This window comes from Hemicordylus capensis, chromosome 4, assembly GCF_027244095.1.
Source record: "Hemicordylus capensis ecotype Gifberg chromosome 4, rHemCap1.1.pri, whole genome shotgun sequence".
NCBI classification, from domain to species: domain Eukaryota; kingdom Metazoa; phylum Chordata; class Lepidosauria; order Squamata; family Cordylidae; genus Hemicordylus; species Hemicordylus capensis.
In genome coordinates this window covers 119,521,006-119,545,168 of record NC_069660.1, presented here as the reverse complement: position 1 = coordinate 119,545,168, position 24,163 = coordinate 119,521,006, and the positions used below count along the sequence as shown (strand labels likewise).

The window sequence follows — 24,163 nt, the reverse complement described above, 5'->3', positions numbered from 1 at the left end:
CGGATCAGCCTCAGTCCCAGCACTCCATATTTTCTTTCTTTCTTTCTTTCTTGTTAAATTTATATACCGCCTTTTATTAAAACAATCCCAAGGTGGTTTAGAGCAAAATTTTAAAACAAGATGGTGAAAAAGACACAATTAAAATGTTAAGTGAAAAGTATTAAACAAATCTGATTAAAAATTTAAAACAAAAGCATAAAAGCAATACAGAGTACAAAGAGCAGCAGCAGAGAATCAAATAAATACCTGGGCAAAAAGCCAAGATTTTACACTCTTTCTAAAAGCTGTGATGGAGACCAAGGAGCGAATAGCCACCAGGAGAGCATTCCAGAGTCTCGGGGCAGCAACAGAGAAGTCCCGGTCCCGCGTGCACAACAACCTAGCCTCCCTCATTGTCAGCACCTGGAGCAGAGCCCCCACAGATGACCTCGTCAAGCAGGCAGCAACCCTTGGGAGCAGGCGGTCCCTCAGGTATCCTGGGCCCAAACCGTTAAGGGCTTTAAAGTTCAAAACCAGCACCTTGAATTGGACCCGGAAACAAACTGGTAGCCAGTGCAGCTCTTTCAAAATGGGTGTGATGTACTCCCACAGGGCAGCTCCAGATAAAACTCTAGCTGCCGCATTTTGCATTAGCTGCAGTTTCCAGATATTCTTCAAGGGCAGCCCCATGTAGAGTGCGTTACAGTAATCCAGCCGTGATGTGACTAAGGCATGGGTAACCGTGGCCAGACCTGCCTTCTCGAGAAAGGGACTCAGCTGGCACACTAGCCAAAGACGTGCAAAGGCACCCCTGGCCACCACCTCCACCTGAGCTTCCAAAAGCAGAGCCGGGTCCAGGAATACCTCCAGGTTTCAGGCAGGAGTCTTTCTCAATCCTACGTGATCTTCCCCTTGTCACGATCTCCTCCATGGCAGAGAGAGACTATAACCTCCCAGGGGCCCTCTGTGTTGTAACAATATTATACCAAACTGTCCTCAGATATTAGTGTAAACCAGGGCTGCTCAACTCTGGCCCTCCTACAGATGTTGGCCTACAACTCCCATAATCCCTGCCTATTGGCCACTGTGGCTGGGGATTATGGGAGCTGTAGTCCAAAAACAGCCGGGCAGGCCTAAATTGGCCTGGTGTAAACGAATACTCTGGCAACTTACATGGCTTTCAGTGCTGCTGACCTGAAGCTAGGTTAGATAATATGTAATCTACATTTGCTACTCTTTTCTAGAAAATATATCTGAGTGTGCACTATTGCAAGAATTGTGAAGTGGCTGGGACTTAGAATATACACACACATTTATAATTTTGTGGTTAAACTTGGGGCAACGGCGCAAGAGAAAGATACAATTCTTGCATTGCAGGAACGGGTGGGTGAAGGCTTGGGTGTTCTGGTTTTCTGTCCCCCACCCCACCCCCGCATGTTTAGCCTTTAATATGACAACATAACATTCTTCATGTAATTTGTAATCTCAGAAGGAGGGAACTGGGAGGGGAAAAACCAGTCCCAGCTATTTATTTATTAATACCACATTAACACCCACTAATAAATCACTGAGCTGATATAATCTGACAAAATTTCTGTACTATTATTTCTTCCTGTTTACCCATTATGGCTCCCAACCTGTTTGTTTGTTTAGTGTTTATACCGCTGTTCACAAGATATCCCAAGATGGTTTACAAAAGTTTAAATACAATAAAACTCCATGAAAATCACATTTAAAACCTTAAAATCAGCTAAACAGTAAAACTCATTAAAAAAAACAAACCACCACCATATAAAAGACAAAGAGAAGCAGGAAAACCGAGAGACCTGGCAGCCCCTAAGCAGTAAAAGCCTGAACAAATAAAAAGGTTTGTTTTTTAAAAGCAGCCACAAATGTCAAAGAGAGGACGTTCACTGGGACAGCATCCCAGGGCCTGGGACAACAACAGAGAAGGCCCTGCACAACAATTTAGCCTCTCAACATTGGCACAAGGGGCAAAGGCCTCTCTGACAACCTTCTTGGGTAGGCAGAAACCCTCGGGATCAGACACTCTTTCAAGTATCCAGGACCCAAACCATTAAGGGCTTTAAAGGTAATAACCAGCAGTTGAAGTGCATATGAGCTACATGTGTTTTATAACAGGGGTTCCCAACCTGTGGTCTTCCAGATGTTGCAGAACTACAATTCCCATCATTCCCAGCCAAATTGTGTCTGGGGGTGATGGGAGTTGTAGTTCAGCGACATCTGGAGGACCACAGGTTGGTTACCCCTGTTTTATATCATTTGTGCACATAGCACATTTGAGCACTTTCCTTGTGCCATTTCTACCCCACTTCAGGGATCATCTCTACCCAATCACTAGCTGCTTTAGACTTTGCAGGTGGGAAATTGCTTCTGAGTAGATGCAGAGTGCACTTCCTTCACTACCCAATGATCAAATTAATCATCGTTAACATGATTATTCTTTTAATAATAATTGATTGTTCTCAGGAGAGGAAACACATTGCTGAAGGTGAGCGGCTTGTTTCCTCTCTTCCAGATCACTTCTAGAGGGCACTCATACCGGGGACATTTTCTTTGCTTGCACAACAGCACAATAGAGAGGGGCTGGGTGAGTTGCACAGGACCCTAGTCAGGATGTCACCCACTGAGTTTCAATGAGGCTGACTTCTTAGTAAACGTGTAGAATTGCAGCATTTCTTGCACTCTTACCCTGTAAAAAGGGAAGAATATTGTTTCCTCTCACAGGACTGTTGTGAGGGCAAACATAATGAAGCGTGTGAAGTGCTGTGCAGTTTTAAGTTAATATAATATGTAATTAGTTTCTGTATACATTATTAATTACAGTGACAGTAGTGGTTCAAGCTGAGTTTTGCTTTTTTAATTTGGCCTACAACTGTATATTTAACATGAAAGATGTAGTCTTGCAATTGGTAAAGTTAGTCTGCTAGGTAGGCAATGACTAGGTTTTCCTGCCCTGTAGGTCTTGTGGCGGTCTTGTGTTCCTTATCTCATGGGCTGCTTTTGGTGGAGATAGGGGAAGATGCCATCGCATTTTCTAGGACTGCCAAAGATACTGGCGGGGTGGGGGTGTTATGAAAGAGCAGAACACTTAAAATGTTAAGTTGAGCTGTGACACTTGATATTTACAACCCACCTTTTTTTTTTCTTTGGAAGACATTGAAATTGCTCATGATCTTTAGCTGGGTCTAAATGGATTTCAGTAATTTTCTCAATGGCAACTGAGAAAAATGGCAAAAGGATTTCAGTAATTTTTCTCAATGCCAAAACATTTAAGCAGCCGAATTCCTACTAACCACATCTCAGTTTTCAAAGGTTTTTGTAGAAGTTTATAAGGAAGATCCTGGGATTATCTGTAAACACATGACCTCTTATACATACATACACACACACACTTCTTTTTTTTGAATTTTTTTTGCCACACTTCCTTTCTTTTCTGTAGAGTGAGCACCGAAATGGGGAGTTTAAACTACTCACTTTTGGAGCTGACGCACCCTGTCATGCACCAGGAAGGATGTGTGTGCTACTCAGTTCACTAGTGGGGAGTCTGCTGCAAAAGCAGAGAGTTTAAACACCCTGCCATTTGAGCCAGCTTGCTCCATTATGTACTAGGAGAAAGATGTCTTTCCTGATGCATTATGAGGTAAGTCAGCTTTGGGAGCTGACTTGCAATGGGTCAGCATGGCATACTGACCAATGTTGCACAGCACACTAGTGCCCCAGCCCACTGACTGGGAAATGCTGTTCTATGGGAGTTTGTTGGAATAATCCCCATGGAGGCACACATGTGAAAAACTTGTTTTTGGAATGCGTCATCCACATGGATTTTTCAGGCGGATTCGGTAAGGAGGGGAGGGACTACAGCTCAATAGAGCACATGCTTTGAATGCAAAATGTTCCAGTACTGGCATCCCCAATAAAAAGCTCAGGTATAAGGGTTCAGAAAGGCCTCCATCAGAAATTTTGAAATGTCACAGCCAGTCTCAGGCTTGGACTAGAGGTAGTCCAGTATTCTAAGTCAGTATCAGACAGCTTTTTATGTGATCAAGACATCAGATTCTTGCTTGCACCAGTTCATCGGATGCCTATGTCTTTCTAACTTCTCCTTTTTTCCCTTTGCAAGGAGTACCACAACATATGCAAAAACAAGATTCTGACTGAGGCCTTGTAGTGCTGAATCCCACTTACATGAAGTCATTAACTCTTAGCTAAGGCAGAATCCTCCTGCCTGTAATAACAATCCAGCTAAAGAATTAAGGGACAAGGAATATAACTACAGATCCTCTTGAAATTGTCTTAATTTGATGTATGTGACAGTGGTCAGATACTGATCAGAAATATACAGTGATGTCCTCCAAGTCTTGACGTGTTAACTCATTGCAAACACTCTATTAGTTTGAAGAGGAGAATATATCCATACAGTTGCAGGGCATCAGATCACACAGGAGCACCAAGAAGTAGATTGTTGTCGGTATTCCCTGGAAGAATGATGACATACAGTCCTCTTAATGTGTACATTGCTCATTCCCGGGACTAAAGGGAAGCTCAGCCAAACATGCTCCAATTAATTTCACACTTCCCTTGTCAACAAAATACTGTACAGACAAGTTCAGGTGTAGCAAAGACTGGTGGCCAGGTGGTACTTAAATTCCAACACAGCTCAAGATCTGAATGCCTTGCGGGAAGACAAACATGACTGAGCAGATAGAAAACTGCCATTTGTTGAAATGAGGTGGCTGCTGAGTTTTTGGAGACCCTTGGCTGGTTGTTTGATTATAAAGGATCTACATATTAGCCTGCTGCATGCCAGCAATTTGATGCTCCTTTCTTAGAATTTTGTAATTAATACAAATCTTATCTATAGCACTGGAAGCCATAGTTTGATGATCTTTTCTTTCTTAGAATTTTGTAATTAATATTTATCTACAGTACTATGGAAGTTTTAGATGTCTCCTGGCATAAATGCAACAAGTACTGTAAAAATATGAGAACACAAGTCTCTAGGAAACTGATGTGGTATTGTGGATGGAATGTAGGATTTGACAGGGGAAACCTGGGCTCAAATGTCCACTGAGCCATGTATCTCACTGGTGGCCTTAAAGAGCAAATCCATCTCTTAAACCAAACTTCCTCACCAGGTTATAATTAGGAAATACAACTGCATTTTGCTAGGAGTGAATAGGAACACATTACTGTATGCAAAGAAGATTTGAGCCATTTCTATACTTGATCACCTACAAGGAGCAGTCCCTTCTGATGGGGAATTCATAGGAAAACAGCTGTTTCACCTAAGGAGCCAGCTGGATGAATAGGCTTAGAAGACAACTGCCTTGCTACATGAGACCCAAGGCCCATCTAGTTCATCACGCTGTTTCTAACAGTGGCCAGTCAGATGCCTCTGGAAACACAAAAGCAAGGCATGAAAGTGATTGTCCTCTATGTCTAAATCCATTTTAAAGCCAACTTAGCTCACCACCCAAAACCTCCAATCCTTACTAAACTGTCACAAACCTACAGAATGCATACTTTGCAATGGTATGTAGAGTATTTAAGGTTTCACTTGGTGAGCTGTTTTGCATGACTGGCTACCCATAAGAAAGAGCCTCCGGTTGGCTGGGATGTAAAAGCAGGCAACTCATGCCTACTTGTAATGTTAATCCATTTTATTTGAAATGTTTTCTAGAGTGTAGCTTGTTTCAATAGTATATATTAGTACAGCCTGAACAACATGGCTCAATTTGAACATAGTTTGGAATTTGTTTCTTTCAGCCTTTTCAAAACTGTCATTTGAAACCCTAGATGGTCTTGGGCAGGTCAGAATCGCTCAGCCTCCTGACGGTATTGTGGGAATATTAGTCTGATTTGGTGCTGTTGTGAGGATGAATAAGAACGGAATGTGAAGCACTTTGCATGCTAGGAATGGGATATAAACTGATGAGATTAGTAGTGCTTTCTATCCCTTTGGCAATCCTGCCTCCTTTATTCCTTGGAGAATGATAACTGCATATATCTAGCCATATTAGACTGTGCAAGGGAAAAGGCAGTGGGGGGAAAGAGAGGCTAGCTGCTTGGCCTGTTGGAAAAATACTACGAATTCCAAGCATTCTTCTCTTTTTCAGCGGTTTAATTTTAATCATTGTGTTATTTAGGATTAACACAAGTAATTGCTTCAAGTCCATTTAGGTTTGAATGTAGTGAAAGCAAACTGATCTCCTGCAGACTGCAGGAGACATTTTTCTTCACAACTCAGTGTACTCATTTACAAGAAGCAACTACAGGACTACAACTATTGACTAGTCTTCCCACTATACTCTGTCTTGCTGAGTAGTGAGCATACATTTTAGAGAAATGCTATTTCTGTTGGAAAATATTTTGTCTTGATGACATAATTAATAAGCAGGTTCTGACACTATTTGAAATGATCAAGAATGGATCTGGAACACACACTATGGTGTGTTCCAACAATTGCAGGTGTAAGATCTTTTATAAAACAGGAACTACGCTTCCTCTCAGCATTTGAGGAATTAATGGCACCATCACCTTGGTAAAATAACAGTGGAGCTGAAGTAAATGACTCTCAAATTCTGAAGATGTCTATTTGGAAGGAGGTCCAGCAGTGCTATTTACTTTAACAGAGCTGCTCTCTAGTAAGTGAGACAAGGTTTAGCTTTCTAAGAGCTTGCAGAGTGACTACTATAGGAACAACCTATAGTGTTTTCCTGCTATCCCAAAGCAAGCTGAATAATTAAAATGAAATTAGGTAAATATTTCTTTATTAAATGATTAATTCTATAAATAAATTCTCTTAATTCATTGAATATAAAATTAAATCATTTACAACTTATTCCAGTATTAGGGATTTTTTTCCTCCAAAACAAAAAAGCTACATTTTGATAAATAAAATATTCCGCTTTTAAGAACCACCAATTTCTGTTTGTGGGTATGAAATATATAGCTGGTACCTATAGCTGCCATAGATGAGAACTCCAAAAGTGCCCATCTTAGGAAGGAATGTAACCTCCAACTTGAGCTTGGAACAACAACAAAAGTGTGGTATTATGTTGAACAGTACAAAATTGAAGGTTTTGATAACCAGGACAGACGGACAAACGCATACACAGATCAGTTACAAACAGAAATCAGTAATCATGAAAGTGCTCCAAAATGAAGCAATAAGATTGCTCCAGTATTATGAAGCTTTAAGTATGTTCAAACTGTTGCTCATTAGTATCCAGTTGCACAGTGCATTCTTGTATCTCAGTGTTGCCCTCCAATGGGCAAAGGCACCACTTCCATCAGAGTTCATTTCTCCACTGCTACTTCCAAAAAATAAAAATATTGTTTGGACCAAGTCTCCTGCTCAAGCCTGCACACATAAAAACTTAGTCTCTAAATTTGTGAATATCATTGAATAGCCGGTAATTAGGGTAGGCTTCATTTGCATGAGGGCAGTTGTAGTTGCATCTGCAAGACTGGATCATCATGACATTCTTTGTGAAGGTCTCTCCATCATCACAGCGGAACCGGATCTTGACAGTCCTGGTCTGCTGAGGAGTGCAGCATCTGCTGTCCACACATGAGCCACAGTACTTGGGGCGGTACTTCTTCACACTGGAGCATCCTGCATAAGTGAATTTTACTGGAGCTTGGGCCTTTTTGGTCTTGGTGCATTTCTTTCCCTTCTGGAAGGAAGAGATTAGCAGCATGGTTAGTAGGAACTCTAGTCAAAAGCCACCTTCCAGCCAGAATCATCAAAAAATACTGGTGCAATGGTAAAGGGCTGCATTTACCTTTAAGGAGTCATAGCTAGGCTGCCCGCATGGCCTCACTTCACATATCCTTGTTTCTTTAACTAGTCTGCAGTCAGGATTATCATTGGTGACTCGGGTGGAGACACCAGTCCCACAAGTCTTTGAACACTGGGACCATGACGTTGTTTGCACAATGCACTTTGGATTCTCAAATGAGTGAGTGTGTGGATCAGATTCAAAGACTAAAAGAGAGAGAGAGAAAGAACCTGGTGTAAGCGTTTTGCTTCTCTTATTAACATGCATAGTAGAGCACTGAATAGACATAACAGTCAATTTCCATGCAATGATATTCTAGTGGTTAAGCCCCTCCCATCCTTGGCAGAGGAAGGATAATATAACCCTGAACTCACCAGGTAACATTTTCAATCCTCCTTTCACAATGGATATGAGCTCATTGTTCCTGGTTAGTTCCCCTTCAGAAGCATCCAGCTCCAAGTCTTTGCCAAAGAAACCTTCCAGCTCCTCCAGGGTGTCTTTGGAGTCATCACAGACCCACTCTTCACAGCACTGGCCAGGAACTTTAACTAGCCTTGGGTTCGGACAGCCCAAGTTGGGAAGGGAGAGTTCTTGTGGGCATAGTGGGATACAGCCAACGGCTCCGTCAATACAAGTGCACTGGTGCTTGCAGTTGGGTTGGAAACTTTCTCCATTCTGATAAATTTTGGAGTTGTATTCACAGGGTCTCCCTTCTGACTGTGCTGCAAATGTTAGGAGAGGTAGAGTTATAAGTAGAGCTCATTCTGCTAAAGTAGGCTGGTTCCCCTCCCCGCCCGCCGCTCTGTTAAATTCAATTTATAGTAAAGTTCCCTACAATCCCCTAGAGCTCTAGGCTAGAACAATAAGTTAGTCAGGAATCACTTTTCCTTATGCGCTGTTAGTGCAGTCCAGACATAGTGAATTGCATTCCAGACTGCTGAAGTCATATGTCCTTCTGCCAATCTACCAACAACAAAGCATAACCATACATGGACTGAAAATTACTAAACTTTGCTAGTACAAGGAGTGATTGGTATTTATATATATATATATATACACACACACACACACATAGATACTTTAAAGGAACCAAGGCACAAACTTCTTACCTCTGCAGATCCCCTTCAGAGCTGTGGCACTGGCGCCGAAATTGCATTCCAGCCCCTTGGTGTGATCACAAGGCTGTGTCTTGCTGCAGTCCTCATTGAGCTGTTTAGCACAAACTTTACAGCATCGACAGCCGTCCAGAACCAGACCGACTCCTGGGGCACATTTGGGTACCTCCAGAGGGCATTGGCAAGTGGCTGGGCAGGAAGAAAGTGCCTGGGGGAAAGAAAAGGAAAATGCTGATGAAATACAAACAGCCGGACTAGGTGAAACACTAAACCTTGCTACCACAGATGCAGTCCAAAAATGCACACACATCATCTTTGATCACCTTCAAGTTACAGCTAACTTCCTTATACCTCTATCAACATGCTCTCTCTCTCTCTCTCTCTCTCTCACACACACACACACACACACACTCACTCTCTCTCACACACAGTCTCTCTCTTTAGTTATCCAAGTTAAGCATATGTCAAGGAAATGATCCACAATCTTTAAAGAAAGAAAAGAACAATCCACCAAAACGGGGGGGGGGGGAGAGTTGGCAATCAACTCCAGACCTACCCTATTTACTAACTGGAGGAGGGCAAAAACCAGGACAAAACAGCTTCTTGTTTGATAGTTCATCTTTGTTTCTTTGAAGAGAAGAACTTCGGGTGGTTGTTGTTAAGCTGAAACCGGTGAAAAACAAACGAGCAGAGAGAGAGCCTAAACAATTCCCCTGCCTCAGAACTGCGAGTTCACCAGTGGAAGTAATTCGGCTCTGGCGGTGGCTTTTTATAGAGAGGTGAGTCCTGAAGGGGCTATAATGCCTCGTCTTGCTTCTGGTCTAAGAAGGGCAAGGGACAGAAACCGGTTGCCGCCTCCTTCTGCTGCTTGTTGTGTCTCACGCTTCTCTGGGATCCCGTTGCCGTCTGAAGAAGCGCTGAGAGAGGTCGCTCCTTATATACTCTGCCGCCGCGGCGCCGCATGCTGCAGTTGCACTGACGTTGAGCGTTCCAGAATTCTAAAGCATCAGGAATTCTAAAGTATCTCAGGAATGTTTCCTTGGCGCGGTTTGCATCCAAACTCCTCCCTGTCTAAGTTGCTTTTTTTTTTTTGTCTCGGTGTTAGCAAGAAAACAGGTTTTCCCTTCCACCCGTCCCTTTCCAACATTTAAACAACCTCAAGCTTATTATTCTTATATTTAAAACAAAAACAAACACACACACACCTTTTTGTGTAGTGATCGTCTTTAAAAACGATTTCTCCACCCACCCACCGCAATTTTTCTCTATTTGTAGCCTGGGAAACAAGTGCATGAGACAGATTGTCCCGGTGTGTTTGCTAAATAGCTTAAATGGTTTCGAAGATTAGAGGGAAGGGTCGGAGGGATGTGGAGGGAAAGCGAGGAGGGAAAGAGTACTGCAGATCTGTTTAACATTCGGATCTGGTCCAATGCTGGAATGAAAGGGTGTATCCAAAACTAATACTCAGATGGCGTAGTTTTAACTTTTTATGAATGGGGCATGTGCAAAAGAACCTCTCCATTGTCTGGAGGTGTTCCAGGAAGGGTGGGAATCTTCATGACCCCTTAAGGATTAAGGTTTTTGACTTATGGGAATTCTGCTTCTGTTATACGGTCACTTTGATCGTGGAAATGCAGCCCCGGTAGTCAAGATCTTTTCTTCTCCTCCTCCTGCAACTATATACTCCCCCCCCCACACACACACATTTTGGTGGCCCATACAAAAAAGCAAACCTTCTCACCACTGTGCATCTGTCAACTCCTGCAAATGTTTTCTATCTCTCTATCCCTACCCAGGAAAGGATAGGTGAAGGCGTTTTCTTCTCTGGATACTCATCTCAGAGAAAGTGTTTGTTGTTCTGATCTCTGCCTTTTACTCTATTTTTTTTCTCTGTACTGCAAGATGGATAAAAACAAACCATCTTTAAAGGGCCCGTTCCTCATGCTTGATCTGCTTTGATGGACCCGGGGGTGCGGGTGCAAAAAGGGTGGTGGAATCTGTTTCAGTGGAAGCAAACTTGAAAGTTGTTCTTATGGAACAGTGAACTCTCAGTGACCTTCAGTCTAGCATGGAATGATAAGCAATTAAAATAAACAGCGCTTAAACTGAATGCTACAATTTAGAGGGGAACATTCAAAAGCAATTATATCCAACTGTTATATAAAGGAGGTGTGTGCATATATTTTATTTATTTATTTACTTATTTATTCAATTTCTATACCACCCTTCCAATATATTCAAAATATGTAAAAACACAAATGTTCTTTATAAGTGTGATAATTCTGCTGAAGGCAGTCACTTTGATGAGGATGGATCCATTATTAAGGCCCCAAAGCAACCCAAAACCACAGTGGGCCTACAAAACACCTTTGCAAGTCTGCTGATGATCAGGGATTTTAGTATTTACCTCTGTAGTTAGGTCTCTCTTTAGTAATGTTTCTTTTCTAGTTTGAGATTGGAGAGGAGGTGTTTTTAGCTTCTGTTGTGGCGTCTTTCAATTGGACTTCATGGCTGTAAGTATTTCCAGATGGTGATTCAGACAGGACACCAGACGTAACAATATTTCCATATTTGGTAGAGCAGTAGCCTGCATTTTCCAAATTTTTCTGCTCTGTTATCCAACCACAAAGCATTCTTGACAACTTCAGATGTTGTTAAATATAGACCTCACTTTTGTTCCCAGGGCAGGAAATTCTTTGGAATTCCTGGTGGGGTGGTTTCCCCCCACCCCCCTTCTTCACGCAATCTGCCTATTATGGTTAGGGAGAAATGGCACTGGAGGAAACAATTGTGGTTTGCTGATTTATTAGTGCAAAATAATAACACACTCCCCATGAGAAATATTCTTGCTACCCTAAAACGTCCCTAAGAATAAGATTCTATAGGCATTCTAGAGGTTGCACTTATTTTTACTTTTTCTTTGCAAGTTACAGATTTCTTATTTGCTCTTTATGTCAACCACCACCATGTGCAAGAGCACCTTACAAGCCGAAAACAACATTTGCAAAACCTATAGCGGACTAATGGACGGGGAGGGGGCGAGAAGGAGGGAGGAGATGGGAAACCAAAGCAATGTGAGGAACCTGGCTGCTTACCATTGCCATACGGTGTGTGTCTTTATATGTGCTACACTCACGCAGGGTGGCCATTTAGGGGAGGGGAGTTTACCCCTCACCCGCCCTACTGCTGCTCGGAGGAAAAACCCAGACGGCTCGTCGCCTGCTCCTTCCCATCGCTGAAAGGGGTACACACAGAGAGGGAGACATTTCATAGGCGAATGTGAAGGTGTTTCAGGGTAAGTGTTGCCTCTGGGGTCTTAATTGAGGGGGAGGGGAGAGACATGTGAGTGTGGGTCTAATAGACATTGTGGCAGTTTTTTGGGTGTTTTTTTTTTAAGGAATAACAAGCAGCCTTATTGAATCTTACAGGAGCCTTAGAAATGGCATACACCCCGCCCCGCATCTTTTAGGGGGCTGAGTGTCTCTGCAACCGGGGAGTTGCAGGCGACAGAAGAAGTAGGACCAATATAATAGCGCCTGTGTCCTCCACTGATGGAGGTTTGAAGCACCAGTCTGCAAACTTGTACAGTGGAGTTTCCACAAACATATACGGTTTTGCCTTACTTCTCAAACATGGCTTTTTCCCCCCCTAGTTGGCTCCAGGCATTGCCCTCACCCAAAGAAATAGACATGAGACAGATGATGGATAAAAAGTCCATCTTAGGTGGATTCTTCTGGAGGAACTTCTCCAGCACCCCCGCCCGCCCACCCCCGCCCCACATAAAGCAACATGAGGACACCATCTGTCAGTTTTCGATGCTGCCAAAAAGGAAAATAATAGCATTTTCCACCAATCTCTTTGCCCGCCCCCCGCCACTTCCCCAAACTGGATTGTCACACACAAAAAGGAACTGGTTCAGAATTGGGTCTAGCCCCGCTAAAATTCCACACTTGTAGCCGATGTTGAGAGGATGCAGAGGAGAAAGATTGTTGTGCAGTCGTGGGATTCCTCGTTGCATTTAGAGTCTGAGGAGGAAAGCGCTAAGGCGGCTTCCCTCCAAAAGTGTCTCCTCGCCGCTTGTGATTCTTCTGCTGCCCTCTGCGGGCAGGGGAGAAGAAAGGGTCGTGCTGGCTCCTTGCCTGGCCTTGCTCCGGGAGCCCAAGCAAAGCGGGGAGGAGGGAGTAACTCTCGCCAAAGTGATTTCCGGCTTCAGCAAAATAAACCCGAGAGGTTTCCAACCCCGATCCATATTTGGTGAAAGTCTTGAGGACCTCGTCATCCGCCTACCCCCCCGGATGACGACGCCTGTAGCTGCAGGGCAGGCGTGGCCGTTGAGCTCCTTTTAGGAAGTCGAGCTCATGGGGTCCTTGACCTGCATACCAGAGAGCTGGGTCACTCGGGAATCTCTGGGCACGTTTTCAATCCTGGGATGGGGAGGGGGTTTCCTCCCTCCCGCCCTCGGGTGGAAGGTCTCCTGGGTTCTCTAGCATAAGTGTCGTAAGGAATTACATGATCTAGCCTGCCTCACGTGTTAAATCAGCTCGCCAAGTTAGGGACCGGGAAGTACTCAGTACAGCAGAGTCCGTCCTCTAGCGCTGACATGGTCCGCAGAAATGAAGCATCCGAAGGGAAGGGCAAGGAATTTGGGGTGTGAGTTCACAGAGAGTTTTGTCCCTTACTGTACTGAAGGAACTGTGCAAAATTCTATTCTGAAGTTACCCAACCAGGATCACCCCAGCAGCACATGCGTTGTTGTCACTGGCTGACATGAGGAGGGAAAATATTCAGAGTAGTCCCACTGAAATTAAAAGTTAGGCCTAACTTATCCTTTTGATTTCAATGGGATTACTCTGAATGATTTTCCTCATGTCAGCCGGTGACAACAATGCTTGTGCTGCTGGGGTGACCCTTGGGGTTTTTAAGGGCACCAGTCAACATAGGAAATTGCCATATACTGAGTCAGACCATTGGTCTATCTAGCTCAGTATTGTCTTCACAGACTGGCAGCGGCTTCTCCAAGGTTGTAGGCAGGAATCTCTCTCAGCTCTATCTTGGAGAAGCCAATCCTAGAAGTGTGCCCCAGAAATTATTGCCACGTTGCAGAGGATGCAGACCCAAGTCTCATACTGGACCCTGAGCTGCCTCCCAGTTATTCTCTGTCTGTAGTACTGAAATGGCTGTGCCTTTTGGGGTAACAGTGGCCCAGTGCCTTAGGTGAGATCAGCTCTGTTACTCACCTGAAGAGCAGTTGCTCCCAAGCCTTTTATAGAGGCTGGGCTGGCCTCCATTTGTCTGTCTTGTTTTTTCAGCTGATTAAGGTGCTGCTTGGCACCTTCTGTGCCCTGAGGCTACTACAGCCCTACATGTGTATACATACTTCCACATGAGTCCCTTCACCCACATTTATTTAAGCCTTTAGTCAGTTCTTTGGCCCAGAAATTCACAACCTTGAATAGCCAAAACAAGAGGATGGAGGGCAAAAGAAGAGAGCAAAAGGATACAATGATAAGTCACCTCACCAAAATTCTTATTATCTATTTTTCTCCCTAAGGGAGTTTACCATTTCTTTTTTCCATTCCACATATTTCTCAGTTTGCCCTTGGCGGATATCACTCTGTTGTTAATGTCATATCAAACCCACACATTTCAGGCAGTCCTGATAGAAACCTATAAAGCAGGCTCCCAGGCATATCATTGTAAGATTCTAGGCTGAAACTGAAGGAGTTAAATCCAGAGGCTACGTGCATTACTTTTAATTCAGGTTTCCTTGTGAACATTTCACAGATGTTTTCCTGTTGCAGTCTTCAATTTGTACCTTAGAGAGTGTATCTTCTTTGCTAGACACATGTTAAAAGAGAACACGAAAGCATTTGGATAGCACAAAGATACCTCACCCCCCGCCCAAGATTACTGCTGTTATGTGGTTACGCTCTTTTTCCTGAAGTAAGAAAGTGTAAAAGGATATTGACTCTGGTTCTTTCTAATGGCAAGCTTTCAGTTCCTCTTCTAATAAGACATTATATAACTCAGAAATGTGAACATACTGAACATACAGAACACAACACAATCCACTTTATTTCATTTTGAATAGAGTATCTCTGCCAGAGCAAAAGCCTCGTAACAACTGAAAGGTCTTCTAAGCAGTTTCTTGAAGTGATTATATATGGCTACAAGCACTTTCATGGTCTCCATGGACCAGCTTTCATGGTCTCAGTGGAGTTAATACTGCATCATTAAGTTGTATAGAGAAAGAGAGAGGGTGGGTTCCTTGTTCCCTCCCCCTCCCAAACCCTACATCTTGTCCAGAGGATTCCCTGGTTCCCTCAATATGGTTCCCTCAATGGTTCTCCTTTGCTTTTTCATTCCTGTGCTGCCTTGCACCTGCTATCCACTATCAGCTATGGGTGTGCGGGCTGGCTCGGTTTGAGCCGGGTTCAACATCGAACCAGCCTGGTCTGACAGGTTAGAGGTAGAACTGGGCCCAGTTTGAATGGAGCTGGCTTGGAGCTGTACTGGTAAAGGGGAATCGTTGAGGATTCCCCTTTGCCAGTAAAAGGGCAGGGGCTTCCCTAAACCTGGAGGAGGCGGGAGGGGAGTAATTTATTTCTTACATTGCAAGTCTCGACTATGGGGGGGACAGGGGGCCGCTCCCCGCACGCTGATCTTTGTGCACACATGAGGGTCATTTTAGTGACCTCCATGCATGTGCCCCCCTCTAGGTTCAGGGAAGCCCCTGCTCCTTTACTGGTAGAGGAGAATCCTCACCTGGTTCCCCTTTACCAGTAGAGCTCTGAGCTGGTTTGGTTCAGACTGGGTCTGGTTCAACCCAAACTGGGCCAAGTTTATTCAAATCTGGCCCAGATTCAAACCAAACCAGCCAGGCACATCCCTAGTAGCAGCTCGCTCTAACAAGCCAGCCCCACCAAGAGAGGTGCAGCTGCCTCTCATTTCTGGCAGCTCCGGTTGCACCTCTTTTTCCTGTCCATTTGGTTAGCAATGGCAGAGGGGGCCTGTGTTCACAGCCACCCCAGCAGCGGTATGTGCCTCCTACTCAACATCCACAGCACCTTGCCACTGCTGAAACTCCTGCCACCCACCCGCTGGCTCATAGACCAGTAAGAAACTGGAAGGCCCCAAGAATGTGGCCTTCCAGCTTCTTACTGCTCCACAAGCTGGCTGGCAGGTGGCAGGAGTGGAGGCGGCAGTAAGGCTCCACAGGAAGTGGTGGGTGGCAGGAGGAGGAGGGAGGGACAGGTGAGCGAGGTGGCCCCCCAAACCCTGGGCAACTTATGCTCCTCGGATACATCCAAACAATTACAGTAATCCCTTGCCAACCATGGTATTACTAACCAGGTTTTGAGTATATGTGGATGGGAAATGTTGACAGGTCTTGCCAACGACAACCCAAGTATCTGTGGTTGGCAAGGTTTTTTTAGTGATTCAGGGGCAGGGGGTCTTCAGTGACTGGGGTTTTTTCAGAGGTTCAATCTGCTCGTTCCTCTTGGTGACCCTTGCTGTCTCTAGCCAATTTAAAATGCCTTTTTGTGATTCTGGTGGGGTTCAAAAAATTCCCAGAGGTTCAATCTACTCGTTCTTGGTGACTCTTGGCAATATTACAGGATTTTTAAAGCAAAATTTTTCGTGTATTTTTTCCTTTTATTTGTAGGTCTTTTTGTGGTCATGGTTCCCCTTTACCCCTGTTTCTAATAGACTTTAATGCTTTGCCAACTCTGCAAATTCGTCAACAGCAAAGTTTTGCCTGTATGGAACCCAGAGGCCTATCTAGGGAAAACAGCACCTAGGGCAAGCACTGAAATTGCGCCCCCACCCCCACCCCAAATATCTGACACCCATCTTTCAGATAACTTCACCATAATATCAGCTCAAAAATAAAAGTCAAGCTTTTAATTAACAAATTATGGCACTACCTGAAAATTATAACTGCACCTTACTTGCTTTCACTGATGCAAATTGCTGAGGCAGCACAGATACAGCCTTCTTCAGAAAGCAGGAATCACACCTATCAGCTATTCAGAGAGGTACTGGAGACTGGATGTAGTCCTTACACTCCCTGATCAGCATGTTCATTGCATTCCAAATCCAGCAGTGTGTATTAGCAACCCCCCTGCCCCACCCCCAGCTGCTATCTGCCAGCAAGCAGTAAAATTCACATTTTTTATATCCCGTTCTTCCTCCAAGGAGCCCAGAGCAGTATACATATTTAAGTTCTCCTCACAACTACCCCGTGGAATAGGTTAGGCTGAGAGAGAAGTGACTGTCCCAGAGTCACCCAGCAAGTCTCATGGCTGAATGGGGATTTGAACTAGGGTCTCTCTGGTCCTAGTCCAGCACTCTAACCACTATCAAGGCAGTGTGTGCACACCTGCATTCAGAGTGGGGCCTTACAGCCTCAGCGCCTCCTCCAAAACACAAGTTACTCTACATGCACATACAGCTACAACATGCAATAAAAACAAACAAAAAACCTACTCCATCTTAAGAGTAAGATACACAAAATGAGCAGGCAGGGCTATTGCTGAGGAATCTCAAGGTTAGGGCAAGGAAGAGAGAGAAACTAATAAATTAATTCTTAAGGGGTACACTTATGAACAATTCTGGAATGTTAATCAAACTGTCCCCTCCTTTCCCCTTCCAATACATCAGAGCAAACAGCATGGGAAGAGAGATTTTGTTTACCCATGTGCCCGTTCTTTAAATTTATATTTACACTTATATCCCTCTCTTCTTCCAAGCAGCTCAGAGTGGTATACATGGTTTTTTTTATCCTCACAACAGCCCTGTGAGATAGGTTAGGCTGAGAGATACATGACTGGCCCAAAGTCACCCAGTGAGATTCATGGTTGAATGAGGATTCAAACTCAGGTCTTCCCGGTCCTAGTCCAACACTCCAACCACTACACTATGCTGGCTCTCAGGAAAAGTCACAAAGAAATCCATCAATTACACTTGTATTCATCCGCCTCATAGAAGGGGTCTCTGCATATTAAGCTTTTTAAGGTTTCTTTTGATGACTGCCTTGTTTATGCACATTAATACAAGTTTATTTCTACATAGTGTGCATGCCTGGCAGTAAATGAAAAACTTATTGTAAGTTCTAGAAACTGGCTTCAAATTTCAGATGTAAAACAATCCTTTTCATTTACCTTTACAATTACAAGCCTTTTTCAATTACACATGATTTACTGCACATTTTAATAGTCAACTCTTTTAAAAGACAAGACTTAAATCACAAAATCAATTTTTAACAAACTGGTGCTGCTGGATAGGGATGTGCACGAACTGGTTTGGAGGCCATGTTGGAGGCCTCCGAACTGGTTCGGAAACGGACCGGTCCGGCGGTCCGGCACTGAGGGGGGGTCTACCTTTAAGGGCGTTCCTCCCTGCCTGCCCCCGTCGTTGCCCGGAAGAAGGAGTAAGACGAGCACGCATGTACACGTCGCGGCGCACGCGCACCTATCGCCGCCATGCGCGTGCACCGCATACTCCTCCTTCCAGGCAACGACGGGGGCAGGGGCGGCAGGGAGGAACGCTGCCGCCCCGAAAACTTCAATTTAAAACGCAGCGGCGGGAGGGGTAAGTTCTACCCCCCCCGCTCTTAAAGGTAGACCCCCCCCTCAGTGCCGGACTGTGCCGCGTGCATCCGTGCACATCTCTACTGCTGGAAGGGCAAGTCAGCACAGCTAAGTACCTACTCTCCTCCCCACCCCTCCCCTCTAACCCCCTCTAACAACAGAGCACAGAGGAAAGCCCACCCAAAGAAAGGAAGATGGGATTTGAGCGGGATCGGGAGAGGGGTTGCCTGCAGAATGTTGCTTACTGAATAAGGACCACACCTTCGAGTGAAGAGCTGCTTTCACACAGCAAGCCTGCTCTGAAAAAAGACAGAAAAGCTACCTCCGGCTCTTTAGAGCTTGAGGCCACGCCCCCTTGGCATGTGATGTATCATGTGATTGTATCACATGCAAAGGGGGCGTGGCCTCAAGCTCTAAAGAGTCCGAGCGAGCTCTTCAGTCTCATTTCAGGGCAGGCTTGCTGCCTGAAAGCATCTGTATTCCCTTTCTCTCCCTCTCTGGAGGAAGAGAAAGGGGAATAGAGACTTTCAGGCAGCAAACACTCCCTGAAAATAACTGGAAAGTCAGTGCTCGGGGGAGGCTGGGGGTGGGGGTGCAGGCTCTCTGCCCAGGACTCAGATCTCTGTAGTTGCGGCTGCGTGAGTGGGGGTGGCAGCGGGTGCCCGGCTGGGCGGGGATTTTTTTAAAAAAACAATAAACCCTAAAAAAAAAAACACACACACACAACTGTGGTGATTGGGGGTGGGGCATGGCAGGCACTTGGCACCCTCCTGCAACTGGCGCCTAGGGCACGTGCCCTGCCTGCCCCACCCTGGTTATGCGTCTGATGGAACCCTAGCAGTTGGCAAGGGGTGACTGTATAGCTCTGCCCCTTATCCTATTCTGCTCCATTCTGGTGTTAATGAGAGGCATGCTGCCTGCAGGCTGGCCATTCATCAGGTAGAACTCAGCCTGATGAAATGGCCAGCCTGCAGGCAGCTCCTATTAATGCCTGGGCAGAGCACGATAGGGTTGAGAGGTGCAACTGGAGCTGCTGGGAACAAGAGGCAGCTGCATCTTATTTGGATGAGCTGCTACTGCTCTTACCCCTGTCTTCCATTACTCTGTCTCTTCATTCCACTTACTTTTCTCCATTTTGATTGTTAATATATCAGCATTCAGATGGTAGATCTCTCAAAAGACTGCTGTCAAACATCCTTTAGGAGGGTTCTAATTATAAACAAAAGCCTTTTGAGGTGTTCTTAGTTTTCTCATATTCCATATTCTCATTTCCATAATCCTATACTTTTACAATTTCTTTCACCCTGTTGCAGCCCGGTCTCAAACTTCCCCATGATCACGGGGTGGCTTCACCACTGCCACCAGTAGACTTTTGTATTTTTTTTCTGGCTGTGTCTACTGAAACAGCCTTCTAAATCTGTTTCTATCAAAGTTAGGTAGGGTGGAAAGGCTTCTAAGTGTGTGGGGGAAACAACTACAAATCTTTAAATTCAAAACCAGAAAGTTTTACTTTAAAATAATTCTGTTCAAAACAATAGTATTTTGGGAATTTTAGTACACGGAAACAGCAGCCAAATGAGCATAAGGCACAAAAAATAAAAGAAAAACACATCCAAACTAACCTATACCTAATACTGTGCCCTAACTCAATCTTTACCAGGAATCTTCCTATAATCACCTCTAGTCAGCTTCTGCAGCAAACCTAGCTTTCCCAGCCTCAGGTTCTGCTCTTTCTATCCAGTTCTGGTGGCTGAATGATTCAGTTCTCCAGAAAGTTTCAGTTAAACTCTCCCAGCGTTTTCTTAGCTCTAACTTCAACAACTCTTCTCAGCTCTTCTCTCCTGACTCTCCAAGACTCCAGCTTCCACTCCAGCTGGCACTTGCACTCACCAACATGAACCTGCACTCCCTTGAGCTTCTTCACTTGAACTAGTAAAAAGACGTGAACTAGTGAAGAGACTAGTGAAGAAAGCCCAGAGACATAAGTTTTGGGTGGTATAAAAATATGTTAAATAAAATAAAACTAACTTTCTGCTGCAGGCAAGCCTCCTTTTTATTCTCTCCTCCCTGGGGCGGAGCCACCATTGTGCAAACAGGTTCAAAGAACCCGGGCTGCCAATGGTAGGGGCCTCTGAAGCCCACAGCAGGGCGTGGCTCGAGCTTCGGAAGAGCCCTGAGCGAACTCCCCACACCTGGGCTATGGAGAGCCCCGACCGAGCACTTTCCTGTCCTTTTCAGGGAAGCATCTACTTTCCTTTCTCTCCCTCCAGCGAGGGAGAGAAAGATAAATAGATGCTTTCAAGCAGCAAGTGCTGCCTGAAATGACAGGGAAGCGCTCCTCAGGCTCTCCGGAGCTCGAGGTCATGCCCCTTTTGCTCCAGAGAGCCTGAGTGAGCGTTTCCCTGTCATTTCAGGCAGCACTCACTCGGGTCTCTCCGTAGCCTGGGGTGGGGGGTTCTTTCGAGGCTCAGCTACACCCTGTGCATGTGATGTCCGTCGCACTGGACCCAAGCTGCCGTTTGGCTGGCTCCGCTCCTGCTCCCCCCGCTCCAATTTTTTTAAACAAACCAATCAAAACAACTCAAGTTTCCTCCATTATTTAAAAGAGATCCAATCAAACCCCATTATGCCTCCAAAACATAGGCAGTAAAACCCTTCCCCCTCCCAAACCAACAGTAGAACCGGAGCTGTGACCCTTTGACAGCTTTTAAAACACAGAACATAAAGAGTAAGCATATACATATTCAATACAGAAATCTGTAACACAAAAAGAGGAGGTTCAGGCCTTGTTCCTTCACACACACACCCTTTCTCCATTCAGCTTCTTCTCTCTCTACGCTTTTCTGTATGTAATGTTTGTGCTTACCTTAGAATGGGCCTCTCCTGCTGCCTCTGCCAGACCACTGGTTCCTGCAGCCCTAAATCATTCCTTCAGTAGTAAATGTCTTGGTTCCGTGACTCACAGGGGAGGTGAAAGGCTGGGGAGGGAGGCAGTTAAACATGGAAATGCATTGGAAAGACAGCAGAACCGAAGCATGACCTCAATGTTTAATGTTCAAGTGGTTTCAGGTTTTCACTTCCTTGGTTTGCCCAAAGCTATGTGAAAAACAGCTTCTAGGTCCATTTTTTTGTCCTTCAGAACAAGCAAGTTCTGTCATTTCTACCTTTATTTTACTGTCTGCTGTGGTTGTACCTTTGCAGATCTCATGGTTTTTGTTTCACTGCAGAGTCTCCTGGAACCTTTTGCCTTTTTTAAAAACTTCAGATAATTAAAGAGAGGATGGAATCTAGCAGTTTCCCTATCACTCTTCAGAAGGGTGGGTGTGTTGCAAATATTTGAGTTAAATAATGAGAGATAACATCTGAATGATGGTTACACTTTGGCCGGTTCGGATGATACCATCTGCTGGTTCCACCCACCACATGATTACAAATAAGGGCATACATGTCCTGCTGCCCCCCATCCAGGTTTTCAGGTTTCTGAGTGTAATACGAGTATCGTAGCAGCTGGCAAATGATGGCATAAGCAGCAGGTTTAAGCTGGACATTAGGAGGAATTTCCTGGCTGTGGGAGCTGTTCAGCAGTGGAGCAGCCAGCTGCCTGCAGTGATGGGCTCTGCTTTGCAGGAGGTTTTGAGCAGAGGCTAGATGGCTGTGTATTGGGGGTACTGTAACAGAGCCCACTACTGAGCAAGGGGTCAGGAACATAGGAAGCTGCCTTCTACCGAGTCAGAGCATTGGTACATCTAGCTCAGTATTGTCTACCCAGACTGGCAGCAGCTTGTAGGCAGGAGTCCCTCTCAGCCCTATCTTGGAGATGCCAGGGAGGGAACTTGGAACCTTCTGCATGCAAGCATGTAGATGTTCTTTCCAGAGCAGTCCACCCCCTAAGGGGAACATCTTACTGTGCTCACACCTGTAGTCTCCCATTCAAATGCAAACCAGGACAGACCCTGCTTAGCAAAGGGGACAATTCATGCTTGCCACCACAAGACCAGCTCTCCTCCCTGACTAGAAAATTTCTAAGGTTCCTTCTTTCCAACCCTACATTACAGTGATTCTTTAGAGAAGAATGCAGAATGTCACTTGTTGCTTTTGGAGGACAGTAGCTCTGGTTCAACCACACAGAGTGCCTGGGGTTATCACTTCCTCTCTCCCTTTCAACCCTCACTTTCTCTATGGGTTCTTATGTTTTCCATTTTCCCTTCTTTAATATGAAAATCAATGAACCAGGCTTCCAAAAGGCATCATATTTTCTCTGTCTCTTTTGCTGGTCATGCAAGAGAGGTATATATAGTAGGGAAGACATTGTGGTTGCCTAGCAACTGCTGGGTGTATTATGTGGCCTCAACTATTTCTGGGTCAATTTAGATGTGCTTGGGGCTGCTGTGTTCCAGAAATTGCAATATATTCTGCCCGTTTAACTAGGAAGTTGAAAATGGTCAGTTGAAAAAATGAAGGAGATGGAGTGTGGTTCCATAAACCACATTTTATGATTGAAACATAAAATACCCAAAGCCATAGGTAAGTCTCTAAGGACTCCAGATGGCAAAATTTAGAGAAATAACATCAATAGTAGCATCCATATATGATGAAGAAAGTGAATTTCCTTAGCTCTTTCCCCTCAACAGAAGGAGCCTATTGTGACTGACCTGTATACTTTAAAACATCTGTAAATTGATCAGACAGTGAGTGACAGCGCAAGAACAATTCATTGTTAAATGTTAAGGAGTAATATAAGGGGTAAAATAACATTGTTAATTGTTATGTTATACAACATATTGAGAGGTTTGCTAACTCCTTTATTGCAAAATCTGCAAAGCAAGCTCCAGTCTGATATATGTTTCTGTCTTCTGAGAGTGAGGCTGCTTGGGAATCAGCTGTTAAGGGGAAACACAACTAGACCATAAGATGATGGGATCACTGAGCAATTACATTTGGTATGGGCATTTCATTTTGCTGCATGGCTCAATCACCTTAATCAAAACATCTTATCTGCTCCTATAGGCATGTACTAGTCAATGAAGCTTGCATTTTGCTGCTACTGGAAGTCCCCATTGCCCAAAGCCATAGTCTGAATACTGTGTGTGGAAAAGCAACAGAATGCTCATAGTGTTCTACACTCAACACTAAACACATAATTTGACTTCCATCTCTCACACACACAAAAAAATTAATTAAAATAGCTTTGGGGGATTCACTCATAATTGCGTGTATTTAACCCCTCCGGTCCTTTGGAACCTGACTTTGCTATCCAGCTCTTTACTGAGGTAGAACAAACTGACAGTTCATTCCATCCTGGTAGGCAAGCGTGTGAACGATCGCCCCGGGTAGCAGTGCTCCCGACAGGCCCATTTTAGGCAGCGAGTTGGGTGGAAGGAGTGACCGTGCAGAGCGGAGCAGCTGCTATACTGAGAGCAGCCACTCCACTGCTCGCATGCTGCCTTCTAGGTCCATGAAGGACCCAGGCTGGCTGTTACCTCTGCGGCTGGCACTCTGCCACTTGCTGCCCTGTGCATGTGTGGGTGCATGAGTGGTGGGGGTTTTGAGGAACATCCAAATCATCTGTGGGGAGGCAGGCCTGCCTCCCCGCCCGCCCTGCCTACCACCTGGGTAAGTGGTTTTGAGAACAACCTTTTTTTCTTTTTGAATTCATTGTAATGTGAAA

The 24,163-nt window shown here is 44.8% G+C and overlaps 2 protein-coding genes across 2 annotated transcripts in view; one reads left to right on the top strand and one right to left on the bottom strand.

Moving 5' to 3' along the window:
• Window positions 1-6,756: 6,756 nt before the first annotated feature.
• CCN1 (cellular communication network factor 1) lies at window positions 6,757-9,823 on the bottom strand. Its single transcript, XM_053247791.1, has 5 exons — window positions 9,459-9,823; window positions 8,897-9,110; window positions 8,162-8,509; window positions 7,791-7,993; window positions 6,757-7,682 (listed from the first exon to the last, which is right to left on the bottom strand). Exons 1-5 carry the CDS (start codon window positions 9,519-9,521, stop codon window positions 7,383-7,385), a joined length of 1,128 nt encoding a protein of 375 aa, XP_053103766.1. The 5' UTR covers window positions 9,522-9,823; the 3' UTR covers window positions 6,757-7,382.
• A 2,324-nt stretch (window positions 9,824-12,147) lies between these two features.
• Window positions 12,148-24,163, top strand: part of DDAH1 (dimethylarginine dimethylaminohydrolase 1) — a 221,108-nt gene continuing 209,092 nt past the window's right edge. Inside the window, exon 1 of the mRNA XM_053247793.1 lies at window positions 12,148-12,197. The gene's annotated coding sequence lies outside the window, so the exon portion shown is untranslated. The remainder of the gene's footprint in view (window positions 12,198-24,163) is intronic.